A 16817-nucleotide genomic window follows, 5' to 3' on the forward strand; every position below is an offset into this window, starting at 1 on the left:
TATTTCTGTGTTAGCTTTTCAAATCTAAATACAGCTGTACAAAAACAATCCCAGGAATGAGGAGGTTAATACATGATGAGCATTTGACGGCACTGGGCCTGGACTCGCTGGAGTTTAGAAGAATGACGGGGGGAACTCATAGAAACGTACAGAATAGTGAAAGGCTTGGATGGAGTGGATGTGGAGAGGATGTTTCCACCAGCGGGGGTCGAGGGAGTGGGAGGGGGGTGAGAGGTTGGATGGAGTGAAGGATTGGGGGGTGCTGAGGGGGTGAGAGAGTGGGGCGGGGATCTTATAGAAACGTATTAAATTTTTAAGGGGTTGGACTGGCTAGATGCGGGGAAAATGTTCCCGATGTTGGGGGAGTCCAGAACCACGGGTCATAGTTTAAGAATAAGGGGGAGGCCATTTAGGACTGAGATATAGAAAAACGTTGTGGAAGTCTCTGCCACAGAAGGCAGTGGAGGCCAATTCACTGGATGTTTCTAAGAGAGAGCTAGATTTAGCTCTTAGGGCTAACAGAATACTGGGAAATGGGGAAAAAGCAGGAGCGGGGTACTGATGTTGGTGATCAGCCATGATCATATTGATTGGCGGTGCTGGCTCGAAGGGCTGAATGGCCTACTCCTGCACCTATGTTTCTTTGAGAGAGTGAAGGAGTGGTGAGAGAGCGGGGGAGGGGTGAGAGAGCGGGGGAGAGTGGGGGAGGGGTGAGATAGTGGGGGAGGGTGAGAGAGTGGGGGAGGGGTGAGAGAGTGGGGGAGGGGTGAGAGAGTGGGAGAGGGGTGAGAGAGTGGGGGAGGGTGAGAGAGTGGGAGAGGGGTGAGAGAGTGGGGGAGGGTGAGAGAGCGGGGGAGGGGTGAGAGAGCGGGGGAGGGGTGAGAGAGCGGGGGAGGGGTGAGAGAGCGGGGGAGAGTGGGGAAGGGGTGAGATAGTGGGGGAGGGTGAGAGAGTGGGGGAGGGTGAGAGAGTGGGGAGGGGTGAGAGAGTGGGGGAGGGGTGAGAGAGTGGGGGAGGGGTGAGAGAGCCGGGGAGAGCGGGGGAGGGTGAGAGAGCGGGGGAGGGTGAGAGAGTGGGGGAGGGATGAGAGGGTGGGGGAGGGGTGAGAGAGTGGGAGGGGTAAGAGTGGGAGGGGTGAGAGAGTGGGAGGGGTGAGAGAGTGGGAGGGGTGAGAGAGTGGGGGAGGGGTGAGAGAGTGGGGGAGGGGTGAGAGGGTGGGGGAGGGGTGAGAGAGCGGGGGAGGGGTGAGAGCGGGGGAGGGGTGAGAGAGCGGGGGTGGGGTGAGAGAGTGGGGGAGGGGTTAGAGTGCGGGGGTGGGGTGAGAGAGTGGGGGAGGGGTGAGAGAGTGGGAGGGGTGAGAGAGCGGGGGGGTGGGGTGAGAGAGTGGGGGAGGGGTGAGAGAGTGGGAGGGGTGAGAGAGTGGGGGAGGGGTGAGAGAGCCGGGGAGAGCGGGGGAGGGGTGAGAGAGCGGGGGAGGGTGAGAGAGTGGGGGAGGGGTGAGAGAGTGGGGGAGGGGTGAGAGAGTGGGGAGGGGTGAGAGAGCGGGGGAGGGGTGAGAGCGGGGGAGGGGTGAGAGAGCGGGGGAGGGGTGAGAGGGTGGGGGAGGGGTGAGAGAGCGGGGGTGGGGTGAGAGAGTGGGAGGGGTGAGAGAGCGGGGGAGGGGTGAGAGAGCGGGGGTGGGGTGAGAGAGTGGGGGAGGGGTGAGAGAGTGGGAGGGGTGAGAGAGTGGGGGAGGGGTGAGAGAGCGGGAAGGTGGGGGAGGGGTGAGAGAGTGGGTGGGGTGAGTGAGTGGGAGGGGTGAGAGAGTGGGGGAGTGGTGAGAGAGCGGGGGTGGGGTGAGAGGGTGGGGGAGGGGTGAGAGAGCGGGGGAGGGGTGAGAGAGCGGGGGTGGGGTGAGAGAGTGGGGGAGGGGTGAGAGAGCGGGAAGGTGGGGGAGGGGTGAGAGAGTGGGTGGGGTGAGAGTGGGAGGAGTGAGAGAGTGGGGGAGGGGTGAGAGAGCGGGAAGGTGGGGGAGGGGTGAGAGAGTGGGTGGGGTGAGAGAGTGGGGGAGGGTGAGAGAGTGGGGAGGGGTGAGAGAGCGGGAAGGTGGCGGAGGGGTGAGAGAGTGGGTGGGGTGAGAGAGTGGGAGGGGTGAGAGAGTGGGGGAGGGGTGAGAGAGCGGGAAGGTGGGGGAGGGGTGAGAGAGCGGGGGAGAGCGGGGGAGGGGTGAGAGAGCGGGGAGGGGGGAGAGTGGGGGAGGGGTGAGAGAGTGGGGGGAAGGGAGTAGGGGGAAGGGGGAGGGAGTGGGAGGGTTTGAGGGGAGGATGGGGGGACCTGATAGAAGCATATAAAATGATCGCAGCCATTGGCAGGGTAGAGTGGGAGGGGTGAGAGAGCGGGGGAGGGGTGAGAGAGCGGGGGAGGGGTGAGAGAGCGGGGGAGAGTGGGGAAGCGGTGAGATAGTGGGGGAGGGTGAGAGAGTGGGGGAGGGTGAGAGAGTGGGGAGGGGTGAGAGAGTGGGGGAGGGGTGAGAGAGTGGGGGAGGGGTGAGAGAGCCGGGGAGAGCGGGGGAGGGTGAGAGAGCGGGGGAGGGTGAGAGAGTGGGGGAGGGATGAGAGGGTGGGGGAGGGGTGAGAGAGTGGGAGGGGTAAGAGTGGGAGGGGTGAGAGAGTGGGAGGGGTGAGAGAGTGGGAGGGGTGAGAGAGTGGGGGAGGGGTGAGAGAGTGGGGGAGGGGTGAGAGGGTGGGGGAGGGGTGAGAGAGCGGGGGAGGGGTGAGAGCGGGGGAGGGGTGAGAGAGCGGGGGTGGGGTGAGAGAGTGGGGGAGGGGTTAGAGTGCGGGGGTGGGGTGAGAGAGTGGGGGAGGGGTGAGAGAGTGGGAGGGGTGAGAGAGCGGGGGTGGGGTGAGAGAGTGGGGGAGGGGTGAGAGAGTGGGAGGGGTGAGAGAGTGGGGGAGGGGTGAGAGAGCCGGGGAGAGCGGGGGAGGGGTGAGAGAGCGGGGGAGGGTGAGAGAGTGGGGGAGGGGTGAGAGAGTGGGGGAGGGGTGAGAGAGTGGGGAGGGGTGAGAGAGCGGGGGAGGGGTGAGAGCGGGGGAGGGGTGAGAGAGCGGGGGAGGGGTGAGAGGGTGGGGGAGGGGTGAGAGAGCGGGGGTGGGGTGAGAGAGTGGGAGGGGTGAGAGAGCGGGGGAGGGGTGAGAGAGCGGGGGTGGGGTGAGAGAGTGGGGGAGGGGTGAGAGAGTGGGAGGGGTGAGAGAGTGGGGGAGGGGTGAGAGAGCGGGAAGGTGGGGGAGGGGTGAGAGAGTGGGTGGGGTGAGTGAGTGGGAGGGGTGAGAGAGTGGGGGAGTGGTGAGAGAGCGGGGGTGGGGTGAGAGGGTGGGGGAGGGGTGAGAGAGCGGGGGAGGGGTGAGAGAGCGGGGGTGGGGTGAGAGAGTGGGGGAGGGGTGAGAGAGCGGGAAGGTGGGGGAGGGGTGAGAGAGTGGGTGGGGTGAGAGTGGGAGGAGTGAGAGAGTGGGGGAGGGGTGAGAGAGCGGGAAGGTGGGGGAGGGGTGAGAGAGTGGGTGGGGTGAGAGAGTGGGGGAGGGTGAGAGAGTGGGGAGGGGTGAGAGAGCGGGAAGGTGGCGGAGGGGTGAGAGAGTGGGTGGGGTGAGAGAGTGGGAGGGGTGAGAGAGTGGGGGAGGGGTGAGAGAGCGGGAAGGTGGGGGAGGGGTGAGAGAGCGGGGGAGAGCGGGGGAGGGGTGAGAGAGCGGGGAGGGGGGAGAGTGGGGGAGGGGTGAGAGAGTGGGGGGAAGGGAGTAGGGGGAAGGGGGAGGGAGTGGGAGGGTTTGAGGGGAGGATGGGGGGACCTGATAGAAGCATATAAAATGATCGCAGCCATTGGCAGGGTAGAGTGGGAGGGGTGAGAGAGCGGGGGAGGGGTGAGAGAGCGGGGGAGGGGTGAGAGAGCGGGGGAGAGTGGGGAAGGGGTGAGATAGTGGGGGAGGGTGAGAGAGTGGGGGAGGGTGAGAGAGTGGGGAGGGGTGAGAGAGTGGGGGAGGGGTGAGAGAGTGGGGGAGGGGTGAGAGAGCCGGGGAGAGCGGGGGAGGGTGAGAGAGCGGGGGAGGGTGAGAGAGTGGGGGAGGGATGAGAGGGTGGGGGAGGGGTGAGAGAGTGGGAGGGGTAAGAGTGGGAGGGGTGAGAGAGTGGGAGGGGTGAGAGAGTGGGAGGGGTGAGAGAGTGGGGGAGGGGTGAGAGAGTGGGGGAGGGGTGAGAGGGTGGGGGAGGGGTGAGAGAGCGGGGGAGGGGTGAGAGCGGGGGAGGGGTGAGAGAGCGGGGGTGGGGTGAGAGAGTGGGGGAGGGGTTAGAGTGCGGGGGTGGGGTGAGAGAGTGGGGGAGGGGTGAGAGAGTGGGAGGGGTGAGAGAGCGGGGGTGGGGTGAGAGAGTGGGGGAGGGGTGAGAGAGTGGGAGGGGTGAGAGAGTGGGGGAGGGGTGAGAGAGCCGGGGAGAGCGGGGGAGGGGTGAGAGAGCGGGGGAGGGTGAGAGAGTGGGGGAGGGGTGAGAGAGTGGGGGAGGGGTGAGAGAGTGGGGAGGGGTGAGAGAGCGGGGGAGGGGTGAGAGCGGGGGAGGGGTGAGAGAGCGGGGGAGGGGTGAGAGGGTGGGGGAGGGGTGAGAGAGCGGGGGTGGGGTGAGAGAGTGGGAGGGGTGAGAGAGCGGGGGAGGGGTGAGAGAGCGGGGGTGGGGTGAGAGAGTGGGGGAGGGGTGAGAGAGTGGGAGGGGTGAGAGAGTGGGGGAGGGGTGAGAGAGCGGGAAGGTGGGGGAGGGGTGAGAGAGTGGGTGGGGTGAGTGAGTGGGAGGGGTGAGAGAGTGGGGGAGTGGTGCGAGAGCGGGGGTGGGGTGAGAGGGTGGGGGAGGGGTGAGAGAGCGGGGGAGGGGTGAGAGAGCGGGGGTGGGGTGAGAGAGTGGGGGAGGGGTGAGAGAGCGGGAAGGTGGGGGAGGGGTGAGAGAGTGGGTGGGGTGAGAGTGGGAGGAGTGAGAGAGTGGGGGAGGGGTGAGAGAGCGGGAAGGTGGGGGAGGGGTGAGAGAGTGGGTGGGGTGAGAGAGTGGGGGAGGGTGAGAGAGTGGGGAGGGGTGAGAGAGCGGGAAGGTGGCGGAGGGGTGAGAGAGTGGGTGGGGTGAGAGAGTGGGAGGGGTGAGAGAGTGGGGGAGGGGTGAGAGAGCGGGAAGGTGGGGGAGGGGTGAGAGAGCGGGGGAGAGCGGGGGAGGGGTGAGAGAGCGGGGAGGGGGGAGAGTGGGGGAGGGGTGAGAGAGTGGGGGGAAGGGAGTAGGGGGAAGGGGGAGGGAGTGGGAGGGTTTGAGGGGAGGATGGGGGGACCTGATAGAAGCATATAAAATGATCGCAGCCATTGGCAGGGTAGAGTGGGAGGGGTGAGAGAGCGGGGGAGGGGTGAGAGAGCGGGGGAGGGGTGAGAGAGCGGGGGAGAGTGGGGAAGCGGTGAGATAGTGGGGGAGGGTGAGAGAGTGGGGGAGGGTGAGAGAGTGGGGAGGGGTGAGAGAGTGGGGGAGGGGTGAGAGAGTGGGGGAGGGGTGAGAGAGCCGGGGAGAGCGGGGGAGGGTGAGAGAGCGGGGGAGGGTGAGAGAGTGGGGGAGGGATGAGAGGGTGGGGGAGGGGTGAGAGAGTGGGAGGGGTAAGAGTGGGAGGGGTGAGAGAGTGGGAGGGGTGAGAGAGTGGGAGGGGTGAGAGAGTGGGGGAGGGGTGAGAGAGTGGGGGAGGGGTGAGAGGGTGGGGGAGGGGTGAGAGAGCGGGGGAGGGGTGAGAGCGGGGGAGGGGTGAGAGAGCGGGGTGGGGTGAGAGAGTGGGGGAGGGGTTAGAGTGCGGGGGTGGGGTGAGAGAGTGGGGGAGGGGTGAGAGAGTGGGAGGGGTGAGAGAGCGGGGGTGGGGTGAGAGAGTGGGGGAGGGGTGAGAGAGTGGGAGGGGTGAGAGAGTGGGGGAGGGGTGAGAGAGCCGGGGAGAGCGGGGGAGGGGTGAGAGAGCGGGGGAGGGTGAGAGAGTGGGGTGAGAGAGTGGGGGAGGGGTGAGAGAGTGGGGAGGGGTGAGAGAGCGGGGGAGGGGTGAGAGCGGGGGAGGGGTGAGAGAGCGGGGGAGGGGTGAGAGGGTGGGGGAGGGGTGAGAGAGCGGGGGTGGGGTGAGAGAGTGGGAGGGGTGAGAGAGCGGGGGAGGGGTGAGAGAGCGGGGGTGGGGTGAGAGAGTGGGGGAGGGGTGAGAGAGTGGGAGGGGTGAGAGAGTGGGGGAGGGGTGAGAGAGCGGGAAGGTGGGGGAGGGGTGAGAGAGTGGGTGGGGTGAGTGAGTGGGAGGGGTGAGAGAGTGGGGGAGTGGTGAGAGAGCGGGGGTGGGGTGAGAGGGTGGGGGAGGGGTGAGAGAGCGGGGGAGGGGTGAGAGAGCGGGGGTGGGGTGAGAGAGTGGGGGAGGGGTGAGAGAGCGGGAAGGTGGGGGAGGGGTGAGAGAGTGGGTGGGGTGAGAGTGGGAGGAGTGAGAGAGTGGGGGAGGGGTGAGAGAGCGGGAAGGTGGGGGAGGGGTGAGAGAGTGGGTGGGGTGAGAGAGTGGGGGAGGGTGAGAGAGTGGGGAGGGGTGAGAGAGCGGGAAGGTGGCGGAGGGGTGAGAGAGTGGGTGGGGTGAGAGAGTGGGAGGGGTGAGAGAGTGGGGGAGGGGTGAGAGAGCGGGAAGGTGGGGGAGGGGTGAGAGAGCGGGGGAGAGCGGGGGAGGGGTGAGAGAGCGGGGAGGGGGGAGAGTGGGGGAGGGGTGAGAGAGTGGGGGGAAGGGAGTAGGGGGAAGGGGGAGGGAGTGGGAGGGTTTGAGGGGAGGATGGGGGGACCTGATAGAAGCATATAAAATGATCGCAGCCATTGGCAGGGTAGAGTGGGAGGGGTGAGAGAGCGGGGGAGGGGTGAGAGAGCGGGGGAGGGGTGAGAGAGCGGGGGAGAGTGGGGAAGGGGTGAGATAGTGGGGGAGGGTGAGAGAGTGGGGGAGGGTGAGAGAGTGGGGAGGGGTGAGAGAGTGGGGGAGGGGTGAGAGAGTGGGGGAGGGGTGAGAGAGCCGGGGAGAGCGGGGGAGGGTGAGAGAGCGGGGGAGGGTGAGAGAGTGGGGGAGGGATGAGAGGGTGGGGGAGGGGTGAGAGAGTGGGAGGGGTAAGAGTGGGAGGGGTGAGAGAGTGGGAGGGGTGAGAGAGTGGGAGGGGTGAGAGAGTGGGGGAGGGGTGAGAGAGTGGGGGAGGGGTGAGAGGGTGGGGGAGGGGTGAGAGAGCGGGGGAGGGGTGAGAGCGGGGGAGGGGTGAGAGAGCGGGGGTGGGGTGAGAGAGTGGGGGAGGGGTTAGAGTGCGGGGGTGGGGTGAGAGAGTGGGGGAGGGGTGAGAGAGTGGGAGGGGTGAGAGAGCGGGGGTGGGGTGAGAGAGTGGGGGAGGGGTGAGAGAGTGGGAGGGGTGAGAGAGTGGGGGAGGGGTGAGAGAGCCGGGGAGAGCGGGGGAGGGGTGAGAGAGCGGGGGAGGGTGAGAGAGTGGGGGAGGGGTGAGAGAGTGGGGGAGGGGTGAGAGAGTGGGGAGGGGTGAGAGAGCGGGGGAGGGGTGAGAGCGGGGGAGGGGTGAGAGAGCGGGGGAGGGGTGAGAGGGTGGGGGAGGGGTGAGAGAGCGGGGGTGGGGTGAGAGAGTGGGAGGGGTGAGAGAGCGGGGGAGGGGTGAGAGAGCGGGGGTGGGGTGAGAGAGTGGGGGAGGGGTGAGAGAGTGGGAGGGGTGAGAGAGTGGGGGAGGGGTGAGAGAGCGGGAAGGTGGGGGAGGGGTGAGAGAGTGGGTGGGGTGAGTGAGTGGGAGGGGTGAGAGAGTGGGGGAGTGGTGAGAGAGCGGGGTGGGGTGAGAGGGTGGGGGAGGGGTGAGAGAGCGGGGGAGGGGTGAGAGAGCGGGGGTGGGGTGAGAGAGTGGGGGAGGGGTGAGAGAGCGGGAAGGTGGGGGAGGGGTGAGAGAGTGGGTGGGGTGAGAGTGGGAGGAGTGAGAGAGTGGGGGAGGGGTGAGAGAGCGGGAAGGTGGGGGAGGGGTGAGAGAGTGGGTGGGGTGAGAGAGTGGGGGAGGGTGAGAGAGTGGGGAGGGGTGAGAGAGCGGGAAGGTGGCGGAGGGGTGAGAGAGTGGGTGGGGTGAGAGAGTGGGAGGGGTGAGAGAGTGGGGGAGGGGTGAGAGAGCGGGAAGGTGGGGGAGGGGTGAGAGAGCGGGGGAGAGCGGGGGAGGGGTGAGAGAGCGGGGAGGGGGGAGAGTGGGGGAGGGGTGAGAGAGTGGGGGGAAGGGAGTAGGGGGAAGGGGGAGGGAGTGGGAGGGTTTGAGGGGAGGATGGGGGGACCTGATAGAAGCATATAAAATGATCGCAGCCATTGGCAGGGTAGAGTGGGAGGGGTGAGAGAGCGGGGGAGGGGTGAGAGAGCGGGGGAGGGGTGAGAGAGCGGGGGAGAGTGGGGAAGGGGTGAGATAGTGGGGGAGGGTGAGAGAGTGGGGGAGGGTGAGAGAGTGGGGAGGGGTGAGAGAGTGGGGGAGGGGTGAGAGAGTGGGGGAGGGGTGAGAGAGCCGGGGAGAGCGGGGGAGGGTGAGAGAGCGGGGGAGGGTGAGAGAGTGGGGGAGGGATGAGAGGGTGGGGGAGGGGTGAGAGAGTGGGAGGGGTAAGAGTGGGAGGGGTGAGAGAGTGGGAGGGGTGAGAGAGTGGGAGGGGTGAGAGAGTGGGGGAGGGGTGAGAGAGTGGGGGAGGGGTGAGAGGGTGGGGGAGGGGTGAGAGAGCGGGGGAGGGGTGAGAGCGGGGGAGGGGTGAGAGAGCGGGGGTGGGGTGAGAGAGTGGGGGAGGGGTTAGAGTGCGGGGGTGGGGTGAGAGAGTGGGGGAGGGGTGAGAGAGTGGGAGGGGTGAGAGAGCGGGGGTGGGGTGAGAGAGTGGGGGAGGGGTGAGAGAGTGGGAGGGGTGAGAGAGTGGGGGAGGGGTGAGAGAGCCGGGGAGAGCGGGGGAGGGGTGAGAGAGCGGGGGAGGGTGAGAGAGTGGGGGAGGGGTGAGAGAGTGGGGGAGGGGTGAGAGAGTGGGGAGGGGTGAGAGAGCGGGGGAGGGGTGAGAGCGGGGGAGGGGTGAGAGAGCGGGGGAGGGGTGAGAGGGTGGGGGAGGGGTGAGAGAGCGGGGGTGGGGTGAGAGAGTGGGAGGGGTGAGAGAGCGGGGGAGGGGTGAGAGAGCGGGGGTGGGGTGAGAGAGTGGGGGAGGGGTGAGAGAGTGGGAGGGGTGAGAGAGTGGGGGAGGGGTGAGAGAGCGGGAAGGTGGGGGAGGGGTGAGAGAGTGGGTGGGGTGAGTGAGTGGGAGGGGTGAGAGAGTGGGGGAGTGGTGAGAGAGCGGGGTGGGGTGAGAGGGTGGGGGAGGGGTGAGAGAGCGGGGGAGGGGTGAGAGAGCGGGGGTGGGGTGAGAGAGTGGGGGAGGGGTGAGAGAGCGGGAAGGTGGGGGAGGGGTGAGAGAGTGGGTGGGGTGAGAGTGGGAGGAGTGAGAGAGTGGGGGAGGGGTGAGAGAGCGGGAAGGTGGGGGAGGGGTGAGAGAGTGGGTGGGGTGAGAGAGTGGGGGAGGGTGAGAGAGTGGGGAGGGGTGAGAGAGCGGGAAGGTGGCGGAGGGGTGAGAGAGTGGGTGGGGTGAGAGAGTGGGAGGGGTGAGAGAGTGGGAGGGGTGAGAGAGTGGGGGAGGGGTGAGAGAGCGGGAAGGTGGGGGAGGGGTGAGAGAGCGGGGGAGAGCGGGGGAGGGGTGAGAGAGCGGGGAGGGGGGAGAGTGGGGGAGGGGTGAGAGAGTGGGGGGAAGGGAGTAGGGGGAAGGGGGAGGGAGTGGGAGGGTTTGAGGGGAGGATGGGGGGACCTGATAGAAGCATATAAAATGATCGCAGCCATTGGCAGGGTAGATAGTTGTCTTTTCCCCAAGTTTAGCTTAGTTTAGTTTAGAGATACAGTGCGGAAACAGGCCATTCGGCCCAGCGTTTCCCGTACACTAGCACAATGGTGCGCACTGAGGATAAATGACCATCTTTGCCAAAGCCAATGAACTGCCTTTGGAATGGGAGTTGAAATCAGAGCATCCGGGGAAGTTGCATGCGGTCAGGGGGAGAACGTACAAACTCCATACAGACAGCACCCACAGTCAGGATCGAACCCGGGCGTCTGGCATTGTAAGGCGGTGACTCTACCACCGCGCCACCGCGCCGCCCCATGTGTAAGAGGTCAAAGAAAGAGAGATAAGGGTAGATGTGGGATGGAGAATGCAAGTGATCTTTGCTCAATCTGCAGAGATGATCCTCAGCTTCCAGTGCAGTGAATGTGATGCAAGAAAATAGGAGGGTGTACATCAGTGCATCATACTGGTGCAGAAGACTGTTCCTCACAGTTGCTGAAGGCAGAACAGCATGTGGTTAGTTTTTCTATTTGTTTGCACTGCACCTGACCTCCCTAGCACTGAGCACAAAATGAATTATGCACAACGAAAGCATTGTATTGCTGAGCACTGATCTACTTTCCATGTGCACATAAATTACGTGAACATATGGGTGGCACAGCAGTAGGGTTGCTGCCTTATAGTGCCAGAGACCCGGGTTCGATCCTGACCACGGGTGCTGTCTGCACAGAATTCTCCCCGTGACCACGTGGGTTTTCTCCGGGTGCTCCAGGTTAACTCCCACATTCCAAACCATGTACAGGTTTGTAGGTAAATTGGAAATTGTCATAAGTTCATAAGTGATAGGAGCTGAATTAGGCCATTCGGCCCATCAAGTCTACTCCGCCATTCAATCATGGCTGATCCATCATTACCTCTCAAACCCATTCTCCTGCCTTCTCCCCATAACCCCTGACACCCGTACGAATCAAAAATTAGTAATACGATACGATACAATAGAACTATATTTATTTCAGGAGGGAAATTGATCTGCCAACAATCATAAAAACATAAAATACATGAAAAATGTTGGTCGTAGTATCATTTAATTTGGCCAGTAGAAGTATAATTAGTAGTTGTGTCCATAGTGTGTGGGATAGTGCTAGTGTACGGGGTGTTGGCTGGTCGGTGAGGACTCGGTGGGCCGAACGACCTCTTACCACACTGTATCACTGAAGTCTAAAGTAATAAAATTGATTTTAAGAGAATTGAACAATTTGGGTTCTATAACGTCATTAGCACTGCTTGTAACCAACAACGTAGCCTCAACAGCTGCATGTTAACTTGCTCTACATTTTAACCTGTAGACACATAAAGCTGGAGTAAATGAGCGGGACAGGCAGCATCTCTGGAGAGAAGGAATGGGTGAAGGAACGCTCGACCCGAAACGTCACCCATCCCTTCTCTCCAGAGATGCTGCCTGGCCCACTGAGTCACTCCAGCTTTCTGTGCCTACCCTTCGGTTTAAACCAGAACCTGCAGATCCTCCTGACTACATTTTACCTGTAACTGGGCAGCAGGCAAGTTGACATCTGCGATCATCTCAGTGCAGGGGTGCTCCACTTGCAAGCGGGGATTGAGTTCCAGGAAGTAGAAGCTGCCGTCTGACATGTAGAGGTATTCCACCGTTCCCGCGCTGACGTAGGCAACCATTTTGGCGATTCTCACTGCGTACTGGAAGACAACGAGATGAGAACAACACCAGCCTCAGTGACGGCGACCTTTGTAATCCATCGTCGTGGCGGCACTGTGGCGCAGCAGCGGCCAAAATAACAGTGAGGGTGGAGCAGTTACCAATAGTTGCACTGGCTAACAGGATGAGGTGGAGAATAATTCCATTCCGGAATGTTCCCGCACAGACTTGGCGCAGCAGCAGAGTTGCTGGCTGAGGTCTTCGGAGACCCGGGCTGGATCGTGACTGTGGGTGCTGTCTGTAGGGAGTTTGCACGTTCTCCCTGTGACCTCGAAGAACTCCAGTTTCCTCCCATACAGATGTGCGGGTTTGTAGGCTAATTAGCTCAGGTAAAACTTGTAAATAGCGTCAGGAAAAAAACTGCAGATGCTGGTACAAATCAAAGTAGACACAAAATGCTGGAGTAACTCAGCGGGTCAGGCAGCATCTCAGGAGAGAAGGAATGGATGACGTTTCGGGTCGAGACCCTTAAGGAATAACATGTTCTTAAGGGTCTCGACCCGAAACGTCACCCATTCCTTCTCTCCTGAGATGCTGCCTGACCCGCTGAGTTACTCTAGCATTTTGTGATAGGTAGATTCTTGATTAGTATGGATGTCAGAGGTTATGGGGAGAAGGCAGGAGAATGGGGTGAGGAGGGAGAGATAGATCAGCCATGATTGAATGGCATCACCCATTCCTTCCCTCCTGAGATGCTGCCTGACCTGCTGAGTTACTCCAGCATTTTGTGAATAAATACCTTTGATTTGTACCAGCATCTGCAGTTATTTTCTTACACTTATGATCTTATGATCTATAGTAGTCATCTCGACCCGAAACGTCATCTATTCCTTTTGAATGAAGAATTAGACACGGTCGGCTGAACGGCCCAATTCTGCACCTATGACCTAGGAACTTATAAGCCTGTTCTCAAAGCAAACCAAGAAGCTGTATTTGCAATAAATTAACAATAACCTCACAGACATCCTATTATGGGATGTCACTCCCAGCAGCGGTGGGGCCTCGGTGGTGGTTGGGCCTCAGTAGTGGTGGGGGGCCTCAGTGGTGGTGGGGGGCCTCAGTGGTGGTGGGGCCTCAGTGGTGGTGGTGGGGCCTCAGTGGTAGTGGGGCCTCAGTGGTAGTGGGGCCTCAGTGGTGGTGAGGCCTCAGTGGTAGTGGGGCCTCAGTGGTGGTGGGCCCTCAGTGGTGGTGGGCCCTCAGTGGTGGTGGGGCCTCAGTGGTGGTGAGGCCTCAGTGGTAGTGGGGCCTCAGTGGTGGTGGGCCCTCAGTGGTAGTGGGGCCTCAGTGGTGGTGGGGCCTCAGTGGTGGTGGGCCCTCAGTGGTAGTGGGGCCTCAGTGGTAGTGGGGCCTCAGTGGTGGTGGGGCCTCAGTGGTGGGCCCTCAGTGGTGGTGGGGCCTCAGTGGTGGTGGGGCCTCAGTGGTGGTGGGCCCGCAGTGGTAGTGGGGCCTCAGTGGTGGTGGGGCCTCAGTGGTGGTGGGGCCTCTGTGGTAGTGGGGCCTCAGTGGTGGTGGGGCCTCGGCGATGGTGGTGGAGCCTCAGTGGTGGTGGAGCCTCAGTGGTGGTGGGGCCTCAGTGGTGGTGGGGCCTCAGTGGTGGTGGGGCCTCAGTGGTGGTGGGGCCTCAGTGGTGGTGGGGCCTCAACGGTGGTGGGGCCTCAGCGGTGGTGGGGCCTCAGCGGTGGTGGGGCCTCGGCGGTGGTGGGGCCTCGGCGGTGGTGGGGCCTCAGTGGTAGTGGGGCCTCAGTGGTGGTGGTGGGGCCTCAGTGGTGGTGGGGCCTCGGCGATGGTGGTGGAGCCTCAGTGGTGGTGGTGGGGCCTCAGTGGTGGTGGAGCCTCAGTGGTGGTGGGGCCTCAGTGGTGGTGGGGCCTCAGTGGTGGTGGGGCCTTAGTGGTGGTGGGGCCTCAGCGGTGGTGGGGCCTCAGCGGTGTTGGGGCCTCAGTGGTGGTGGGGCCTCAGCGGTGGTGGGGCCTCAGTGGTGGTGGGTCCTCAGTGGTGGTGGGGCCTCAGTGGTGTGGTGGGACCTCAGTGGTGGTGGGGCCTCAGTGGTGGTGGGGCCTCAGTGGCGGTGGTGGGGCCTCAGTGGTGGTGGTGGGGCCTCAGTGGTGGTGGGACCTCAGTGGTGGTGGGGCCTCGGTGGTGGTGGGGCCTCGATGGTGGTGGTGGGGCCTCAATGGTGGTGGGGCCTCAGTGGTGGTGGGGCCTCAGTGGTGGTGGGGCCTCACTGGTGGTGGGGCCTCACGAGAGACCCCGCGATCAGCGGTCAATGAGCGTGAAGGGGGGAGGGGAAGATAATAGAGGACCCGGTGTGGGGGGGTTGCCGTGAGGGATGGTGGGAGAACAAAGGACGACCCGGTGTGGGGGAGTGGGGGGCACTCTAGTTTTAGAATCCTCTGCGATCGTTTGTTTGTTTGTTTGTCTGTTCCGGTTAAGGCGCTGTGCACACGGCAGCCAGCCAACTGTCGCTTGTTTTTTTCTTTTTTTGTTCACTTTTAATTTAATTTTAATTACAAGTTTCCGTGTGCCTTGTAGTGTGTTGTGACAGTTGGCAGACCAATTTCCCTCTGGGGATGAATAAAGTTCTATGGTATGGTATGATATGGTATGGCATGGTGTGGTATTGTATGGTGTGGTATGGCATGGTATGGTATGGTGTGGTATGGCATGGTATGGCATGGTATTGTATGGTATGTTGTGGTATGGTGTGGTATGGCATGGTATGGTGTGATATGGTATGATATGGTGTGGTATGGTATGGCATGGTATGATATGGTATGATATGGTGTGGTATGGTATGACATGGTATGGTGTGATATGGTATGATATGGTGTGGTATGGTATGGTGTGGTATGGTATGGCGTGGTATGGTGTGATATGGTATGGCATGGTATGGTATGTTTTGGTATGGTATGGTGTGGTATGGTATGTTTTGGTATGGTATGGTATGGTATGGCATGGTATGGCATGGTATGGTATGGTATGGCATGGCATGGTATGGTATGGTGTGGCATGGTATGGTATGGTATGGCATGGTATGGTATGGTGTGGCATGGTATGGTATGGTATGGCATGGTATGGGATCGTATTAAAGAATTGGAGTTAGGACCCCCCGTCCCCCTTCCCAGTTTGCCATTCACCTGTTCCATGTGCTCGATGACCGAGGGGGGGGCAATTGTTGCAGGGGCTTCCTCGATGATTTTCTGATGCCTGCGTTGGATGGAGCAGTCACGCCCAAACAGGGAGATTGCATTGCCGTATTGGTCTGCTAGGATTTGTATCTCCAGGTGTCGTGCGTGTTGGGCCATCTGCATGATGAAGATCGGGGAGCCGGGAACTTCTGTCTGCACCTGGAGGCGAGAAACCAAAGCAGAAGAATCATTCCCCCCACCCCTCCATCAGCTGAAGGGGATTCGGGCCTTGTCGTCGTTTGGAAGCAAGGAACTGCAGATGCTGGTTTACAACAAAAAAAATGCACAAAGTGCCGGAGTGTTGTTTAATCAGACCCACACACAGGAGTGACAACTCATAGTCTTTATTGTACCACACGCGGAGCAAACACTACATGCTATCGTCTCCGTAGTCTGCATCTAGTCTGCTGTGAGACGGTGGAAGGCAGCTTACATAGTCCAGGGAGGGATGAAAATCCAGACCGGACCACATGTGGAATATGCAGCATGCATAACAAGTGTGGTGATAGATATAGTGAAGGCGATCTAATATGGTTGATCTACATCCTTACTTTTAAGGAGTTAACCTATAATAAAATAATAAAATAGATATGGATATGGTTGTATATGATATATTGCAAAATATATGTACCATCGATTATATGTGACAAGTCTAAATAAGCTGATAGAGAATGACACCAAAGGCAGTTCAAACGTAGCCCTGGTACTTTATGTTAGGCCTGGTACTTTATGGTAGGCCTGGTACTTTATGTTAGGCCTGGTACTTTATGGTAGGCCTGGTACTTTATGTTAGGCCTGGTACTTTATGTTAGGCATGGTACTTTATGTTAGGCCTGGTACTTTATGTTAGGCATGGTACTTTATGTTAGGCCTGGTACTTTATGGTAGGCCTGGTACTTTATGTTAGGCCTGGTACTTTATGCTAGGCCTGGTACTTTATGGTAGGCCTGGTACTTTATGGTAGGCCTGGTACTTTATGTTAGGCATGGTACTTTATGTTAGGCCTGGTACTTTATGTTAGGCCTGGTACTTTATGGTAGGCCTGGTACTTTATGGTAGGCCTGGTACTTTATGGTAGGCCTGGTACTTTATGTTAGGCCTGGTACTTTATGCTAGGCCTGGTACTTTATGTCAGGCCTGGTACTTTATGGTAGGCCTGGTACTTTATGGTAGGCCTGGTACTTTATGTTAGGCCTGGTATTTTATGGTAGGCCTGGTACTTAATGTTAGGCCTGGTATTTTATGGTAGGCCTGGTACTTTATGTTAGGCCTGGTACTTTATGGTAGGCCTGGTACTTTATGTTAGGCCTGGTATTTTATGGTAGGCCTGGTACTTTATATTAGGCCTGGTACTTTATGGTAGGCCTGGTACTTTATGTTAGGCCTGGTACTTTATGCGAGGCCTGGTACTTTATGTTAGGCCTGGTATTTTATGGTAGGCCGGCAGGTGCGACCTGCACGTGTACGGTACAGTCCTGCATTTCTTTCTTTCACCAGAGATGAAAACGGTGGTGGAACAGGCTCAGGAGAGTGAGGCAGCATTGCTGGCGACGGGACTGGAGACCATGGCAGGAACCGGGGTGGCGTGGTCGTGGGCGAGACGATCAGATCAGGAGTGTCGGGCAACGGTAGTAAGGTCGGGCCGGGGCCGCTGGACGGGGATGGGATGGGGATGCTTGTGCGGTCGGGCAGGTACGGAGGTGGAGGTGGCGCCGGTTCATTCACAGGCAGGATGTGCTGTCGATTATGTCTGTAGCTGCCGCCGTCGGCGTCGACCAGATATGAACGTGGTTCGAGAGCAGTTCCAGATATCGCACCAAGGCGATCGTGGCAGACGGGCTACTTGTCCATTGGCGAGTGGTGGAAGTGGTCTTCTCGTTTTGTCATACCATCGTTTTTGAGCGTCTCGTTTTTGTTGTAGCTTGGAATGGATCTGGGATGGAGTGTGAACTTGCAACTCCAATGTCTGTTTCGCAACAGGCAGTGCGGCCCGGGTCTGATGTGACACCAGGCGTTGGGCGGG

The 16817-nt window shown here is 61.0% G+C and overlaps 1 protein-coding gene across 5 annotated transcripts in view; it reads right to left on the reverse strand.

Annotated features, from left to right (window-relative positions):
• acacb (acetyl-CoA carboxylase beta) overlaps positions 1–16817 on the reverse strand; it is a 121259-nt gene that overhangs the window by 84840 nt on the left and 19602 nt on the right. For all 5 annotated transcript variants that reach the window (XR_013548904.1, XR_013548903.1, XR_013548905.1 and 2 more), the window contains exons 9-10: positions 14744–14953; positions 11419–11589 (exon numbers count right to left, since the gene is read on the reverse strand). Coding sequence is in view for 2 of the 5 variants with exons in the window: in XM_078421736.1 (XP_078277862.1) it covers positions 11419–11589; positions 14744–14953 (381 nt within the window). In the remaining 3 variants the exon portion in view is untranslated. The remainder of the gene's footprint in view (positions 1–11418; positions 11590–14743; positions 14954–16817) is intronic.

The sequence above is a fragment of the Rhinoraja longicauda genome, chromosome 25 (assembly GCF_053455715.1).
Source record: "Rhinoraja longicauda isolate Sanriku21f chromosome 25, sRhiLon1.1, whole genome shotgun sequence".
Taxonomy (NCBI): Eukaryota; Metazoa; Chordata; class Chondrichthyes; order Rajiformes; family Arhynchobatidae; genus Rhinoraja; species Rhinoraja longicauda.